Raw genomic sequence first — 18220 nt, 5'->3', positions numbered from 1 at the left:
GGCAGGAGATACTTTTAGACAGGCGCATCGGGTCGTCCATGCCGATGTAAATCCCAGGGCATCCTTGGGCGGGGCATACGTATCGGTAGACAACGTTGGACTGTTTTAGGGGGTCTCCTACGGGCGGGGAGGGGTTGTTCTTCATCAGGAGGTCCTTGGTACGCCGATTCTTATAGTAAATAATAAGGGACACTCTCTTCCCTTCCTCCATAGGGCGGACATATTCCTCTATTATTTTCTTCATGGCTTCTTCGTCCTCCTTGTATTGGTGATGCATGAAGGTTTTGTAGAAAAGTTTTATCCCATCCTCCGGGGGTAGAATTGTTCCTTCTCTCTTCCTCCGTCATGTACTACTTGTCAACTGTGAGCAGGAGCCTGTGCTGACACAAGGTCAGTTTTTTAATAAAAAAAACAACAACAACAACACTCGATTTCAGTCCCCCAGCACGTTTATCGCTTGATAATGTCCTGCGGATCAGGAAGAAACGTCGCGTTGGAGAGAGAGAGAGAGAGAGAGAGAGGAAGAGAGGAAGAGAGAGAGAATTGTATAAGCAATAATAAACCAAATGACTCAACCGAATTTTTACCTTGCCCTTTGGTGCGTTGCTCGCCAGTCTAAGCAACAACGAGAAAGCCGTCATCAGAAAAAATAGAGAGGACTCTATACAAGATTAATAGTGCTGAGGCAGCAATCATTTTTAACAAAATAATAATAATAATAATAATAATAATAATAATAATAATAACCTATGGGACACCAGAGTTGAAGAGAAAGAAAGGGAAAAAAACAAATGGATAAGTATCAAGACCTGAAAATAGAAATAAGGAGGATATGGGATATGCCAGTGGAAATTGTACCCATAATCATAGGAGCACTAGGCACGATCCCAAGATCCCTGAAAATAGATCTGGAAAAACTAGAGGCTGAAGTAGCTCCAGGACTCATGCAGAAGAGTGTGATCCTAGAAACGGCGCACATAGTAAGAAAAGGATGGATCCTAAGGAGGCAGGGTGCAACCCGGAACCCTACACTATGAATACCACCCAGTCGAATTGGAGGACTGTGATAGATAATAATAATAATAATAATAATAATAATAATAATAATAATAATAATAATAATAATAATAATAATAAGATAATAATAATAATAATAATAATAACCAATCAGTCTAACGTACCGTAAAATCACCACATTTTTTTCGTCCGGAAACTTCATAACTTCTCTTGTCTCCTCGTCTCAGTTTTACGAGAAGTATTTCGGGGATCTCAGGCACAAGGACGGCTTCGCCCTAGGACCCTACGTCAGTCGTCCCAGGAGCCGTGGGTCCGTGTCCTTGGCCTCTAGTGACCCCAACGTTCCTCCTCTCATTGACCCTAACTACCTCGCTGACCCTTACGACATGAGAATCCTCATCAGAGGTAAGGCTTCTTTTGAGTCAGTCTGGTATTCGAAAAGTTTCAATAAAAAAAAAAAAAGTATTTTTTTTTTGTGCCGTACGTAGTTAGAAAATGCATATTTTCCCTCAGTCATTTTATAAATGTTAGAAACTTGATAGATATCACTTATAAACCTAAATCTTTATTCATTAATTAAGAAACGGCTTGACTAATCATGGTAATGTAGTGTTTACTGGCGAATATGTAGATCATTCGTGGTTTAGTTTGGTATACCCTTGTAATATATCATGAATGTTTATTTTAATAAAAAACGGGATAATACATGATATTGCATGGATGTTACAAAAGTACAATTATTTATTATTTCTGTAATTGATAATAAATAAAGACGTAAATTAATATAAAACAATATTAATGCAATAAAATTGCGGGATATATCAGATTATAAGGCAGGTGCTTTTCATATTTATATTTGAAAAATAAAATTATTGTTTAAAAGTAACATACAAACGCATAATGTTACCCTTATATAGATATACTAGTAACAGATTATATAGGTATGTTTATATGTGCGTCTTTTCATGTTCACTAGTATCTATCTATCTAATTGCAATTCGTTATTTTTCACGGTCTGTCATTTCCAGGCATCCAGAAATGCATGGAAATTTCCAACACCCCTGCCCTGAGAGACGACTTCGGTGCAAGGTTTAACGACAAGGTAAGTATATTTTGTTCCTTAATTAATCAAGTGGTGTCTTGAACCATTATCACTGATGCACGTGGCATAAAGTTTGTGTATTAATGGTACCAATTATTCCTCTATGCCACTCAAGGTAGAGCTATGTTGTTGGGAGATTTAATTTTCCTGTTTTCTGTAAAGCACATTATTACCTAAACTGATATTATTGTATTATTGCTATTGTTTCATTTACTATTATACTAAATTTATATTAAATTTAGTAACTGTTCACTTCAGTCGTGATGAAGCAAAACTAGGTTGTAGGAACCAATCTTGACCTAGGCCTGTAGACTGTCAAATACCATTTTATTTTTTCGTTTTCTGAATGTGGTATCTACATAACAATTATTACTCAAACCAATATTATTGCTGTTGTTTCATTTACTGTTGGACTGAATATTTGTACCGAATTTAGTAACAGTTAACAAATCATTTCATTAATATACTGATCTCGGTCTAGACCTATGGACAGTCCAAGACCACCAAAGAAAACGGGAAATAACTAAGGCGTATGTTAAACAGGAACTATACCATTCCCTTGTGTGCCTGTATCCCGTTCTCCCACCTTCATCTCGTCCCCTTCAACCACTGAATTACGCGTCCTTCACTCTCCTCAGGAAGTAAATATTAAAACATCTCTCCCTGCAGGTTGTCCCTGGATGCGAACACTTTGTTTTCATGTCCTATGCCTACTGGGAGTGCTTCGTGAGGCAGCTGGCTGCCACGGCCTTCCACCCAGTAGGGTCTTGCAAAATGGCACCTCCCACGGATCCCATGGGCGTCGTGGATCATCGACTCAGGTAAATTTATTCATTGTATATAATTCTGTATTGTTCTGGGATCATCTTATTACGCATTGTCTTCCTCCATCATGATGATGGCCCACTGCAGTTATTAACTACCAAGTGCATAATTCAATGTTTTGGTCTAAAGCTGCAATTCCACAATATATATATATATATATATATACATATATATATATATATACATATATATGTATATATACACACACACACAACACACATATATATATATATATATATATATATATATATATTATATATATATATATACTACTATATATATATATATATATATATATATATATATAATATATATATATTATATATATATGTGTGTGTGTGTGTGTGTGTGTGTGTATATATATATATATATATATATATATATATATATATATAGTATATATAATATATATATATTAAAATGACTACACCCATATCAAGTGTCTTAAAACTAAACAAATAAATAATCTCCCGCACATGAATACCGATATTCAATAAAGAAAAATATTGTCTAAAAAATTCAATATATAATATCCAGAAAAAAATATAAACAAAGGAATAGCTACTCAAGACAGTAAATATAAATCAAAATAAAACGGAGAATGATATAAACATGTGAAGCTCTCAAACCGCAGAGTTCCGGCTAATCTAACGAAATGTTATGTTATTGAATTGGAGAAAACAAAGAGCGTTGACGGAATGTAAAGTATTTTAATTTTTCAAATCTGACTTTCCTTGAAGTTGGACCTCCAAAATGTGCTACTCGATCCAGTTACCCTTGTTGGTTATCGTACACCTGGTTGGCTAACCTAGTTAATTATCGTCCATCGGGTTGGCACTTCTTCTCTACATAAATTGTATTACTTCAGTTGTACTGATATTTATACAGTGCTTATAATTGTAACTTTGGTTTTATAAAAGTTGATAATCAGTGGTATTTGATATTCTGTTACTCGTTTAAAAAAAAACCTGCCCTTTATGAAAAAAAAAATTTATGTTAACCAATTAAAAAATTGAAAAGTAGATCATTAGTCTAGTGACTTTTGGAAGATTCATGGAGACGGTAATTTCTCTCATTTTTCTCAAAAGAAGCTTTTCAAAAAGTAAATATCTGTGTGCAAGCGAAAACAGTTAGGCCTAATATTGGAAGCAACGATTAGAAGTTAGCGATGATATTTTAGTGGTAAATCACGTGAACGTCTGTTTATATATATATATATATATATTATATAATATATATACATATATATATATATACATAAATATATATATATAATATATATATATGCTGCAAAGGTATTTTAAATCCCTAGATTGACAAGTTTTTAAAGTTTACCTAAATCACTTTTTAGTGCATCGAGTCTAATAGCTCCTGCCAGGCTGTGAGTGAAGTCTTTGCCTTTGTAACAGCTCCTCGCTGGAGAATACTTGAAAACCTTCAGATGCAAATTAATTCTTCGTCTTCTCATTCATCTCCTTCTTCTTCTTCGCCTTTGCCAGAGTTCACGGGCTCTCTGGACTCAGAGTCATTGACGCCTCGATAATGCCCCAAGTCATCACCGGGAACACCAACGCTCCGACCATCATGATCGGGGAACGCGGAGCGGATTTCATCAAGGAAGAGTGGGGCGTTGGGGGAACGTTCTCTCAGCAGAGTTTGAATTCGCTGTTCCCGTTCTCTTAGAAAAGCTGGCGAAGAAGATCCTGCTTTAGGTAGGATTTGACGCTTAGTAGTTGTCAACAAGCGTTTGTTCGTGTGTATGGTTGTATGTATATTTACTAATGTACGTACGTATAGAAGGCACGATCATGCCATAGGCCTGTGTGCTACATAAGTATACGGCACAATAACTAGCTACGAGTATAGTACGATCATACCATAGTCCTATGTGCCCAAGTTCTGTTCGAAAACATTGTAGCATGAATGAAACGCAGTTTTGTATATAGTTATGTAAATACTGATGATCATACACCCATGAAGTTTTGTTTGCGAATAGAATTCTAATTTATGTCGTTGCTAAACGGAAACCATAGAAATGGGATGTTTCGTTGTCCCTTTGTCCAAGTTTCTTACCTCAGAGTCTAGTGAAGATTTTGTCGCTAGTTTTAATTATTATTTTCCTTTCAAGATTTCCATAAATGAAAAGTTCAGTCATCATTACTTATTTCTTCATCCTGAGCCTAAATTCTCTCTCTCTCTCTCTCTCTCTCTCTCTCTCTCTCTCTCTCTCTCTCTCTCTCTCTCTCTCTCTCAAGGGAACTGTACTATATCTATGGAAAATGTAGAGCTAAGCAGGTGAATAGGCTGAGTTTTGAGGGAAGAAATATTCTCTCTCTCTCTCTCTCTCTCTCTCTCTCTCTCTCTCTCTCTCAACACGCCACTGGATGAATATTTTGAGTAAGATTTTGAACCGTTAGATCTACTAAGAATCACTATAGCAGATATTTCAAGACCAAAAGAATGAAGAGGCTATGACAAGTCTGATTTTTGTGCTGTCGAATAGAATTATGTAAAATGAACATTGTAACATCAGCTGATGCATCTGTTGGTTGTATATTCGCCACCTTGTCATTTCAGATCTTGGAAGAATACACATTTGAAAGATGACTGCTCTTTAATACGAGTTTTCAGAGTATTTCTGATAACCCTAATTATCTGGGAGCAGCTGTTGATTTTGAGGTTATCAGCGTTTCGTATTGTTTGAGGTTACCTCAAATTCAGAAGACTTCAGGTTATATTGAGGTTCAAAGTATCACCTTTGTCGACATTTTCAGAATTTCTCAAAATATTGCAGGTGATTTCAAGTTCTCAAGAAAGCAAATAGTTTGAAACATCATAGGAGAACTACAGGTGATTTAAATCTTCCAAACTTTACCTCAGCACTACATATGATTTAATATATGATTTAATATCCAGTTTTGAACAAACCCGAGGTAGATTGGAACTATCAGTGACTACAGATGGTCTGGAACATCTGGAAAGAAAAGATGGTTTGGAACTGGTAACAGGGAAGAGAAGACAGCTTCGAAGGATCACAGGCGATTCATTAGTTTCCAAAATTCTCAGAGAATTGTTTTTGGGGAACTGTAACAGGGAAGAGAAGACAGCTTCGAAGGATCACAGGCGATTCATTAGTTTCCAAAATTCTCAGAGAATTGTTTTTGGGGTTGAACTTAGAGGAGGAACCAAGGGAATTTCTCAGTATTTAATTAAGGGTAACGGGTAATTTTGATGTCTTAGTGGATGACGTGTTTTCGAATTTTGTAATCCAAAGGTAAACAGAATTTTCTTAAGGTTGCAGATGATTTGGGATGCCATAAAACTAAAGATATTTTAGTTTCTTTAATGCTTTAATAGAACGTATTTTGCGGACAACAGATAATTAAGTGTTTGTGGTGTGACTCCAGATGATTTGGAGTTGCAAATAACTCACATTGCTTGTCCACAGGTCCAAAGGAAGTAGTAAAGTAGAATCAGACTTGACTTTCAGAACATTAGATGGTTTCTTTTGTATTTTTTCAAGACCTCAGGTTGTTTATGGACATTATGGTTCACAGTGGCATAAATGATACTGAATATTTGATGAGCATTGATGATTTTGGATTTCTGGGTAATATGAATTAGTTGAAACTTCTTATGGCTACAGACGACTTGGATTTCGCAGTATCTCAGGAGACATAGAGTTACTTACTACAACTCGAAGTTTGAACAGGGTTCACGGTTTCTAGGAACCGTCTTCTGAGGTTCACACCAGGCCTCCTACGCCATTCCACACCTGACTCAGGTCAAGGATCCATGCTGGCGGAAGTCAAATCTGCATTAAACCTTCCACCATCGTCTGGGTTAAGGTGGATCGAAGTCATATCTAAGGAGTATATATATATATCCTTCCAAGACTAGTCAGTATAATGAATCCACAGTATGTAATTTGAGATGAAATTTTTTTTTTTTTATTTCGATGTGTTGTCAGATAGATGGTTCATCCTATCATTTCCATAGACTGCTTCATTATAATGTGACAGGCAGATAGAGAGTGCATATTTTTCAGCAATCTTTTTTTGTATAAATAAAATATACCAGAGATTAATGTTTCCTTTAACCTTCGACGACCCGCGGCAGTATTGCTGCAGAGAGGCGAATGGAGTATATCAGAGACGTCAACAGAGGAATCAAAGGTTTAAAGTTAGACTTTACACGCCTTTGGACCTTGACAAATCTCTTCGGCGAATCAGATCACCTCTCATATCTGCCGGGTTAGATTCAGCGCGGCGCTGCGAACTTCATTGTGGTTAAGGCGACAGAATCGTCAAATTTAATGGGTATTATTTTAAAAGGCCTGTTAGTTTCAAGGCTGAGCACTTTTTCATGGGACAAGCATCAAGGACAATTACTTGAGTGGAAAGTTTGCGCTGAATGGATAGTCTGTTAATATAATTAGAAAAAATAAGAGAGAGAGAGAGAAAGTAGTAAAATTACAGGTCATTAGCTCTTAGAGGTACACTAATTATCTCAAGTCTATTAGTAGAATTAGACTGAAGTGAGAGAGAGAGAGAGAGAGAGAGAGAGAGAGAGGTAAAATTACAAATGATATGATGCTAGAAATAAAAAACAAACTCAAGTCTGATAGTAGATTAGAATCTAAAGACAGAGAGTGAGAGAGGGAGAGACAGAGAGAGGTAGACATAGAGAGTGAGAGAGACAGAGACAGAGAGAGGTAGACCATAGATGAGTGAAGAGAGACAAGTGACCAGGGAATAAGTAGCATAAACTAACGAAATCTGGAACGAAAGCAATGTCCTGTAAAGCATTATTTCACCGTCTTCCTGACATACCAGCTTTCAACATTCACTCCATCATGGGGGAGATAATTCGCAAGACAAAATTCCATTGTGCCCTCTTTTTTTATTTTTTTATTTTTTATTTTTTTTTTTGCCTCGAGCGTGAATTATGTGATCCTGATAGATAATCGAACCTTGGTGAGGACGACGCAGTCCAGGGTGCTAAAGACCACGTAGGGCTAGCAACCTCATCCCAAAAGACGTGGCAGAATTGAATGTTTATATATATATATATATATATATATTATATATATATATATATATATATATATATATAATATTTATCTAATGAATATAATTATATATGTATAAATATATATACGTATATATATCTATATATATATATATATATATATAATATATATATATATATATAATCAAATATATCTATATATATATATATATATATATATATAATATATATATATATATATATATATATATATATAATACACATACACACACACACATTTAGTTTACGCTTACGAAGACATCGTCAATTTTGACAGCGGACTTCCGTGAGTACCGTAATCACGACGAAGGACAGTAACAACCTAACTGATTACAGAAACGAAATACACCAGTTTAAGCGGCGCTGCTTTGATTGCTTGTTCCTGCTGCTAAAGGCACCACTACCTGGCATGCATGACCTTCGTGAGACTCATCCCAGTCAGGCCCCTGTTAAATTCGTGGAGATGCCAGGTACCGCTATCTGGGTTAACTAACTACTAGCTAACTGTTTGCCCTCTTCTTTTTTTTTGTGTCATTCTCTTCCTCGTTAAACCGTATTTATGTTTCGTCCTTTCTAATCTTCGTTTGGGGAGGACCCTTTGCTTGCTTGGGCTTCCTGCTTGCATGAAATCGTGACGACACAGAGACGGTTAAAGTTCAGTGTCGAATCTCAACATTTACATATGAATGTACACACACACGTACACACACACACACATATATATATATACACACATATATACAACATAAACGGTCAGTTAGGTATGGACAACAGAGCTCAGTTATTTTTAACCATATAAATAACCATCACCACAGAATAAACTGGAATTTCTCACGTATAATTTCTACCATCAAGTGTCAGTACTAAAAGCCAGATGATAGTCAGCCTTGATTAAACATCTCAAAGGGTGCATGGGATTCAGATATCATAGATAAAATCTTCCTTCAACCAACGCTTAAGAAGATCAAAGAGGAATTATCAGCATGGGGTGACAGTAAAATGGCTACCTGTGGATGGATCTCGTCATAAATACTGCCTTTTTTGTAACTTATTCATTACCTACCTGAAGAGAGAGGCAGGAGAACATTTTTACCAGTCATATATATATAATATATATATATTATAGTATATATGTATATATATAGATATATTATATATAATTTATGTATATTATATGTGTGTGTGGCGGATATATCGATATATATTTATTTTTTATTTATATGTGTATATGGGTGGTGGGCGTGTGTGCGTGTGTGTGTGTGTATACATATATATAAAATATATATGTATATATATATATATATATATATATATATATATATATATATATATATCTATATATATATATATAACATACATACCAGTAGTAGTAGTATTTGTTGTTATTGTTGAAATAATCATTAACTAAGCAGATTTTTGCTACTATTAATGATTTATTGAAAGAAAACAATGTTCTATTATTAATATCCACGGGGTAGGGGGTTCACGTGACCAGATGCCAACCCCCCACCCCGACCTCCCAATTTAAATCCGCCACTGGATTCTGACATTTCGAGTGTTCTGGTTCCGGAAGCGTAATCCTTTTTAACATAACTTATCCTTTCTCTTTTATTATTTTTTAATAAATTTGAGAAAGATTTATAATTTTGTGCAGAAATAGGAGAACGTGATAATAGTGAGAAGCTGTGTTATATGTTGTTGAAGTTTAGTCAATACATAGAAGTCATCGTACTCTTGCCAAGAGCTTTTCAAAGACTATATTTGTCCCGATTCGTTTAAAGGTCAGATGATGAGCAGATGTTATCGACATTCGCCTTAGTATAGTATAAGTAAGGCATTGATACGTTAGACTTAGAATTGTTTATTTAAAACAGGTCTTATTTGCCCCAGTAGCTCAACATTTCTATTAATGTAGTAGCAAAGAGGAGTGATTAAACGAGAGAAGCTATTAAAAAAAATCGTTTGGAATTTTGTCCTTCCTTACCCACCTGGTGCCCCAGAGTGCTTACGTACGAGTTACGTAGTATGCCTCAAGTCATTCGTCGTCGGACGTCCTTGTGTAGCGTCAGTGTTCGTTTGGCAGTCGGTCGTGTAGGACGTCGCGCTCTCTTCCTCCGGCTGATCTCGCACGTGCGCTCTCACATTCTCGGGTAAGGTGTTTAAGGATCAGTTTCGTATTTTTTACAGGCGTATTGATTTCGCGTTTCATGTTGGCATTGAGGGTGTGAAATTATATATGCATTTTTCGTATTAAATAGATTTGCATCTTGACCTAGCAATGCATAACCTGGGGATTACTTCAGCTCTGTTTAGACGACCGGAAGTAGCATATTACATAGATGTTTATTTCGACTTAGCAATGCCTGGTAAGGGAAAATACTTCAGATTATGTCCTAAACGCCCGGAAGTAGCAGACCACGCCCAAAATCAGAGGCATTCCAAAATGCAGTTAGGATATTTGTTGTCAGTAAAACAAAAGAATAAGAGTAAAAGTTAATTCTATATAATTTTTTATATAAAAAACGATACAGCGATATTTTTCAAAGACAGTTTTGCCGTCCAAAAAAAAAAATCAACGGATGGGGAAAGTGAAATCATGAGATGGTTTTTATTGCACGTCTTTGTTTTTTTCTTTTCAAAGTTGACCACAGCAGGTTTTTTATTATTAAATCCACAGCGAAATAAAGCTTGGTACCTTACGATAAGATGCTGACACTTTCACGTTCGACGAGAAATAGAAATAATTTTTCCAAAAAGACTCAAGAATTTTGAGTTTAAAGCCACATTCGTTTGCGAAGCACTTTCAGTCATACCTGAGTGTCAATTCGGCTGTCTTCAACTTAACGCCGACACCCCAGCTGTCCCCCCCCCCCCTTGCCCTTCCCCACCAAAAAATAAATAAATAAATAAATAAAATAGATTAAAAAAAAGACTTTTCTTATTTTCAAAGACTTCAGTCATCATTCTTAAAAGGTATCGAATCTATTCGTTCATGTGTGAGCTAATTGTATTAATATTTTTTATTCCCTGAATATTAAAGCCGCTATCGTTGTTACTTTTTATTTCTCAAGTATAACATATATCCATTCCATTTCCGGTCAGAGTATTTATTTGTTTCTCGTCCTTTTTTTTTTTTTTTTTTTTTTTTTTTTTTTTGTTTAAAGTGAAGGGGCGAACCACCTATGCATTTTTTATCATTTTTGTCTTTTTTTTTCCACGAAGGGCGTAGTAACTAAGTGAGCAAGCAAGCAAGCTTGTAAAAAATAAAAAAATAAAAAAGGATGCACACCATTACTTCAAGGGAAAGGCCTCTCTCTCTCTCTCTCTCTCTCTCTCTCTCTCTCTCTCTCTCTCCGAAGTATTTGTTTGTCCTTGGTTTCGACGTTGGGCCACAAACATCGTCGAATCCAGATTCTCGCCTTGAATACCAGATGAGTCGCCGTACTGAGGATCTAGCTAAAGCTCCGATTAGACAGGGGCGTGTATGCATAAGTGTGTGTGTTTATGTGCAAATGTGTGCATGTGTGTTTAAGTAAGTGTGCTTATGTGTATGCTTAAGTGTGTGTTTTGTGCATGTGTGTTTAAGTAAGCGTACTTGTGTGCATGCACAAGTGTGTGTTTAAGTAAGTGTGCTTGTGTGTATGCATGTGTGTGTTTATGTTCAAGTGTGTGTGTGCATGTGTGTGTTTGTGTAAGTGTGTTTGTGTGTGTGTTTAAGTAAGTGTGCATAATTGAGTGTTTGTGTTTGAGTAAGTGTGTGTGTGTGTTTAAATAAGATTGCATATGTGTATGCTTAGTTGTGTGTATGTGTTTATGTAAGCGTTCGTATGTATGGGTAAGTGCTTGTGTATTCGTAAGTGTATGTGTTTGTGTGTGTTGTGTGTGCATGTATGTGCATGTGTATGTATACATAATTGTGTGTGCTTGCGTGTATGCATATGCAAGTGCGTTTGTGTATGCGTGTGTGTGTTTGTTCAAGTGTATGTGTGTTTATGCACACATGTACTTACGCAGACAAGATAATCCACTTTCAAAGAACTGTTTTATTTGTCATTTCTGTCGGCCTGTGTGATTTACGTACCAGCATTCTTCCCATCACGAGTCTAATCATTATTATGCCAAAGGCCATTTGGGTCCGGGCAATAATGCGCGATCGCACTCTCTACATATATAGTACAACATCTCATCAGGTATGTGCAGAGACGTTTCCATAGCACTTTCACCATCCCAACGTCGAGTTTTTTTTTTTTTTTTTTTTTTTTTTTTGCCCTCGTTCATTGCAAAGTCATGTTTCTTTTATGCTGAGTGCCCCCCCCCCCCCACCCCCCCCCCCCCCCCCCCCTCGAGCTTCCATCTTGATAGCATAAGAGTGAGGCGGGGTGGTTAGGGGAAGAGAGGGGAGGGGGTTGTAGGTGAATGTCAGAGTAGAAAGGAAAGCATTTGCAACAAATGTATTAAGGGACCAGCTCTCATACTGCCGCTGGTATGAGAGTGTGATGTAATTTACTTTTTGAATATGTAAGTATGATGTCATTCATACTCGATTTCCCAATAACCTCGTTTCATACTTGGCATTTATGCATGCCCACATACTACCTCTCAATAATAACAATAATAATAGGTTGCCTGCCCGTTGTATTGTGACGTGGTACTTAGCCGGTTCCGGTAGGAATCAAGCAGACTGCTTGCTTGCAAGTTCATCCAGTAACATATCGTGAGAACCAGAAGGTTATCAGCCCACCACCCCCACCCCCAACCCTCCTAGATCTACCTCCCCTGTGAATGGGAAAGTGATTTAGTGATACCAGTAATAATAATAATAATAATAATAATAATAATAATAATAATAATAATAATAATAATAATAATAATTAATCTATGCGAGATGTTTTATAACAGATTTCCTTTTTCTTAATGAACGCCATATTCATTGAAAGCTTAACGAATTTCAAGTCAGTGTCCCTTTGTGGAATTGTTCCACATAAGTAGAGTTCATCTTCTGTGTAATAATCTTACTATAATGGGCGTTATGTCTGTCCGCCGTCGTCTTCAATTCATCACGGCCAAACGGCTGGTCCGATGGGTCGTGAAACTTGGCAGGATTATAGTTGAGACCCCTAAGATGGTTTATATTGGGGCTTCATCCTACCGCCCAACCCCGGGGTGAGAAGGGATTCCCTGAACGAGGACCTGTTTCTGCCAGTGAAATGGGGGTGATTATGTCCGTAGACTTTAGTCACTTGACGAATTTATCATACATAATATCTGGATACATATGTTTGCTAGTAATGATAATAACAGCAACAAGAGATATCAAAGTCTCTACGTAACTGATTACGTACAGGGGTTTCATAAGACCTCATCCTTGAGATGAGGATAGAAAGGAAACCATTTTTTATCCTCAGGGTTGCCGAAAGCATTCGGAGGAAATCGAGCGTAAAAAATAGAAATAAAAATAAAAAGGTGTTCCTTGGTACTTATTATCACGTGGATAGTCATTGTCATTCGATGGTACTTGATTACTCGGCTAAGTGTCCTAGGAGTTTGGTGTTTTTGTTTATTTATTTGATCTTATTTATATTTAATTTAGTTTTCTTAATATTGTCCAACAGCGCTCACATTCCAGAAGGTATAGTAATAGAAATATTCTAATACGCTTGTGCGTTTTTTTTTTTTTTTTTTTTGTTCGTCTTCTTTTTTTGCGTTGTCAGGAGGTATAATGATGTAAATATTGTAATACGCTTGAGTGTCTTGGAGATTTTTTTATTGATTATTTTCTTTTTTTATGCGTTGTCCATCAACACTCACAATACGTAAGATGTTAATTTCCTTGTCTAGGACCACTCACAATCCAGAAATATTGTAATACGCATGAATGTTTTGGAATTTTTATTTTATATTAGCGTTGTCCATCAACACTCACAATCCTGGAGGTATAATGATGAAAATATTGTAATACGATTGGCTGTTTTGGATTTTTTTTTATTGGTTTCTTGATTAATTTTTTTATTTTATATTTTTGCGTTGTCCATCAACACTCACAACCCACAAGATTTTATAACGCAACATACCACGATTCATTGCCTGCCTTTAATCACAGGACGTTTAATGAAAAACAGATTGCTTTCAAATGTCCGAGATATATAAAAACAGTTATGCTATAACATTTAAGTGACCTTTAATAGCAGTATTACTCGATAACTTGAATGGCACCTTCTTCCGGAGTAGATGAAATTAGAAGATCATCAGAGGTTGTTAACGATACTTGAAGACTTGTAGATTAAAAGGGTTGTTTTTCTTTACGATAATTTAGATAACTAAAGTAATGTCAAGGAAGATATCGGAACCAAATTTATAGAAGTGTTGGTTTCTCTCGTATCTTCAGGGTAAAATGTTTCAGAGTCTCTGTGGTTCCCAAATTCTCATTCTTTGTACCAGCGCCTCAGTAGCGTGATCGGTATGGTCTTGGCCTGCCACCTCGGTGGCCGCGAGTTCGATTCTCGGGCGTTCCATTGATGGGTGAGATATGTGTATTTCGGGTGATAGAAGTTCACTCTCGACGTGGTTTGGAAGTCGCGTAAAGCCGTTGGTCCCGTTGCTGAATAACCACTGGTTCCATGCAACGGAAAAACACCATTCAAACAAACAAACAAACAAGTCATTCTTTGTACCACTGCCTGATTGGCCCCGAAAAGACGGCTTCTTCAAATTATGATATAGCGTTGGGCTTCAGCGATCAGCCCCGTAGAGAGGCTTAGTGGCGTCAGTGCATCTCATGCAGTGCGCTGTAGGCATTACTTGGTACTCAAAGTTCTCTGCAACCCCTTCCATTTTCTTTGTTTTTACTGTTCTTTGTCTTCCACCTCATTTACCTTAACCTTCAAATAACATTTGTTCCACAACCCACCTTTACAACTTTTTACCACAAGTTCCCCTTCCGGCGCTGACCGACCTCTCAAGGTCCCAGCGCTTGTCCTTTGGCCTAAATTCTATATGTTCCAGCTCCCAACTTGAGCAATGAGGGATGCCTTTGCATGTCAGTAATGGTATGCATTACAGTCCAGTAGAAACTGACGCGGACCAAGACATTTTGGATAACAGTTGTTTATTTTCTTTATGTTATTTATTTTTTTTTTTACATGGACCCGGGCATTTTGGAATTTTTTTTTTTTTATATGGACCCAGACGTTGTGGATATGGATAACAGATTTTTTTTCAGACATCGACCCAGACATTTTGGATAACAGATTTTTTTTTTTTTTTTTTTTAGTTGACATGGTCCCTGACATTTTTTTTTTACATGGACCCAGACATTTTGGATAACAGGGTTTTTTCCTAAACTCTTCGCTTTGATGCCAATGTGTAAAAAAAAAAAAAATATTCGACCAAAATCGACCTCGGGGAAATGTTTTCAAGGCCAAAATCCAAAATGGTCGTCTCGTCAGGACAGTAAGGAATTTCTAGCATTGTGTAATGATATTATTCCGTAACTATCAATTTCTGAGAACAAATAACCAACAAACTAGTACAGAGACATGTAAAGGACCATTTATTGGGTTCAAAAACATCTCCTTTGAACGCAAAATAAAGGCCATCGGCATAGTAAAAATTATATACACATGTCTTACTTTTCGTGATGATAATAATGAAGTGTTTATCCTTTTTGTGAAACAAGAACAACACACACAGTATTTAGTACACCATGAAGCACAACATCATAAAAGAGAATCCTTGCTGTCAAGCTATGATTATGATAATGAGCAAAATAAACACTATGAGACAGAGTTCAGCATGAGGTAAAATAAAAAAAAAGACAAGCTCAACTGAAATCTCTATATTTACTGTTTCTCAGTCATACCAGTAATTGAACTTGCAACATGCATCAAAGTTTTCGACAGAACGTCATGAATTGGTAGTGATATTGCTGTCTTATAGCAGAAATGTATACTTTGATAAAAGGGTTCAAAGTTCCAGGGGGAAAATACCATTGTCAGGTTTCAAGACCTGAAACTTTTGAGTTCTGTGGCAGAAGTGTCTGTCAGATGAAAGTATGGGATTAAGTGGATTCTAAACATTGTTATCAGTCTCTTGGAAGCACTCAAGTATAGTTTGGGTCTGTTTTCACACTGCAATATATTTGCTCCCCTGCAAAAATTAGACAATGTGTCTGATAGTCATATAGTTTCACACAAGACCTCAGGGAGAAGGGCACAAGCGAATCTCTTCCTTCCTAGTGATGAATCTTCTTGGCTTTAGCAATATTTTAAGAGGCTCTGTAACTCTTGTAACACCTATCACGAATTGGCAATTGATCCTCAGGATGCCAGTTTCCAAGTAAACCATCTTCGCGTGCACTGGATACCTCTGTAAGCTTTTTGAAGTTCCTGTTTACTAGGTGTTAAAAGCTGTGCACCATCCATGCAATTTTAACATAATTCTAAATTTCAATGACTGTACAATATGATTCAGCAGCAACTGTACATGCATACCATCTGGATTCATGAATTACAATGATCATTCAGTATATATACAAAGGCACATAGATTACCAAGCTATATTGAGTCATTTTCACATCAACCTTGACATGCTGTTGCCACAACCCAGAACAAGGTGAAACACACACAGTATTAACCTGGGATGTGCAAACAAAAGGATGACAATATAAGCTATGAGGACATGCACCAATATGTGGATATATATAGCAAGGAGTGATCAGTTGGACTTTCAGCATGTTCCTCAAGTGTGGAGTCGTATACCAGCTCAAATGATATTTTCCATATGGGATTCTCCATTTTATTCCCTTTTTTAAATACATTTCCATTTCATCCTGAAGAAATTTGTTTATAAAGTATTATAGTCAGGGTGTTAACAGGTCTGATAAGTGTTACAGACCATTAGACTTGTGGTGATACTAGTAAGTGTGCGAATACTGGGTCGTCTTCATAGGATCTTTATGCACTTAAAATAAACCATCTCAAACATGTTGAGCGCCTCAGTGGCGTGATGATCGGTATGGTCTTGGCCTGCCACTTCGGTGGCCGCGAGTTCGATTCTCGGACATTCCATTGATGAGTGAGAGATGTGTATTTCTGATGATATAAGTTCACTCTCGACGTGGTTCGGAAGTCACGTTAAGGCGTTGGTTCTGTTGCTGAATAACCACTGGTTCCATGCAACTTAAAAACACCATACAAACAAACGTGGTTACCAATTATTGAGCTTGAATTCTGATACTTGGCGCCGACCAGTACATAACGTTTATCATTTAGGTAAATTTAGCGGCTATTTTGGTTTTTTGGACTAAAAAAAAAGCAGGTTTCCCCAAGGTTGATTTTAGTTGAATTTGTTTCGGTGTTCAAAGACACCCAGACGAAGGGTTCTCTGCAGAAATTTTTCTTTTCTGTTATATAAAATGTTTGGGTTAGGCCATTTTTTTATGTAAATTTCTACCGGATTAAGAGTACCTGCGAAGATTTCGGACTGTCACACCTTTAGAACTTTTTTTTACCGCCAATTCCCCTTCCGGCGCTGAACGACCTCTCAAGGTCCCAGCGCTTGTCCTTTGTCCTAAATTCTGTATATAGTCCAACTCCCAACCTGAGCGATCAGGGATGTCTTTGCATGTCAGTAATAATGATATGCATGACCACTCTGATCCCATTGGCAGGGCTTTTAGAATATTTGTCTGAATCCCGCTAGCATTATAGTCGCTTCCTTGCTTGCTTGCTTGCTGTCCTTGTCCCTGGGCGCACGTGATCCTTCGCGCATCGTCACTACAAACAGTAACATTGAGATCTGAGAAAGATGAGGTACTAGAAGCGTCATCAGCTTCTTAGAGAAACATTACACTTTTAGCTTATCTTCCCCGATATATATATATATATATATATATAATATATATATATATCTATATATATATAGATAGATAGATATAGAATATATAGATATATGTATATATATGTATATATATGTTATATATATATATATACGTATATATATAATATATATATATATATATATATATATATATATATATATATATATGCATGCAGCCAAAGCCACAGGAAAAACAAAAGAAAGGAGTACCTACCAAGCGCTTCCGTGTTATTCCCAACACATTTCCGAGGTACAATATGCATATACATATGCATATCTGTATTTTGGAAAATCTCTTGTTACTGTTATTATAAAAATATACAAATATAC

General features: G+C 36.6%; 2 protein-coding genes across 2 annotated transcripts in view; both read left to right on the top strand.

The window, feature by feature from the left end:
* LOC135223876 (glucose dehydrogenase [FAD, quinone]-like) overlaps positions 1-6020 on the top strand; it is a 33694-nt gene extending 27674 nt beyond the window's left edge. Inside the window, exons 10-13 of the mRNA XM_064262783.1 lie at positions 1245-1422; positions 2046-2119; positions 2789-2940; positions 4444-6020. Coding sequence (XP_064118853.1) covers positions 1245-1422; positions 2046-2119; positions 2789-2940; positions 4444-4627 — 588 coding nt within the window. The 3' untranslated portion in view covers positions 4628-6020. The remainder of the gene's footprint in view (positions 1-1244; positions 1423-2045; positions 2120-2788; positions 2941-4443) is intronic.
* A 4027-nt stretch (positions 6021-10047) lies between these two features.
* LOC135223873 (glucose dehydrogenase [FAD, quinone]-like) overlaps positions 10048-18220 on the top strand; it is a 44831-nt gene continuing 36658 nt past the window's right edge. Inside the window, exon 1 of the mRNA XM_064262781.1 lies at positions 10048-10164. The gene's annotated coding sequence lies outside the window, so the exon portion shown is untranslated. The remainder of the gene's footprint in view (positions 10165-18220) is intronic.

The sequence above is a fragment of the Macrobrachium nipponense genome, chromosome 10, assembly GCF_015104395.2.
Source record: "Macrobrachium nipponense isolate FS-2020 chromosome 10, ASM1510439v2, whole genome shotgun sequence".
Classification (NCBI taxonomy): domain Eukaryota; kingdom Metazoa; phylum Arthropoda; class Malacostraca; order Decapoda; family Palaemonidae; genus Macrobrachium; species Macrobrachium nipponense.
The sequence above is the reverse complement of the archived record's forward strand: the minus strand, read 5'-3'. Positions and strand labels throughout refer to the sequence as shown.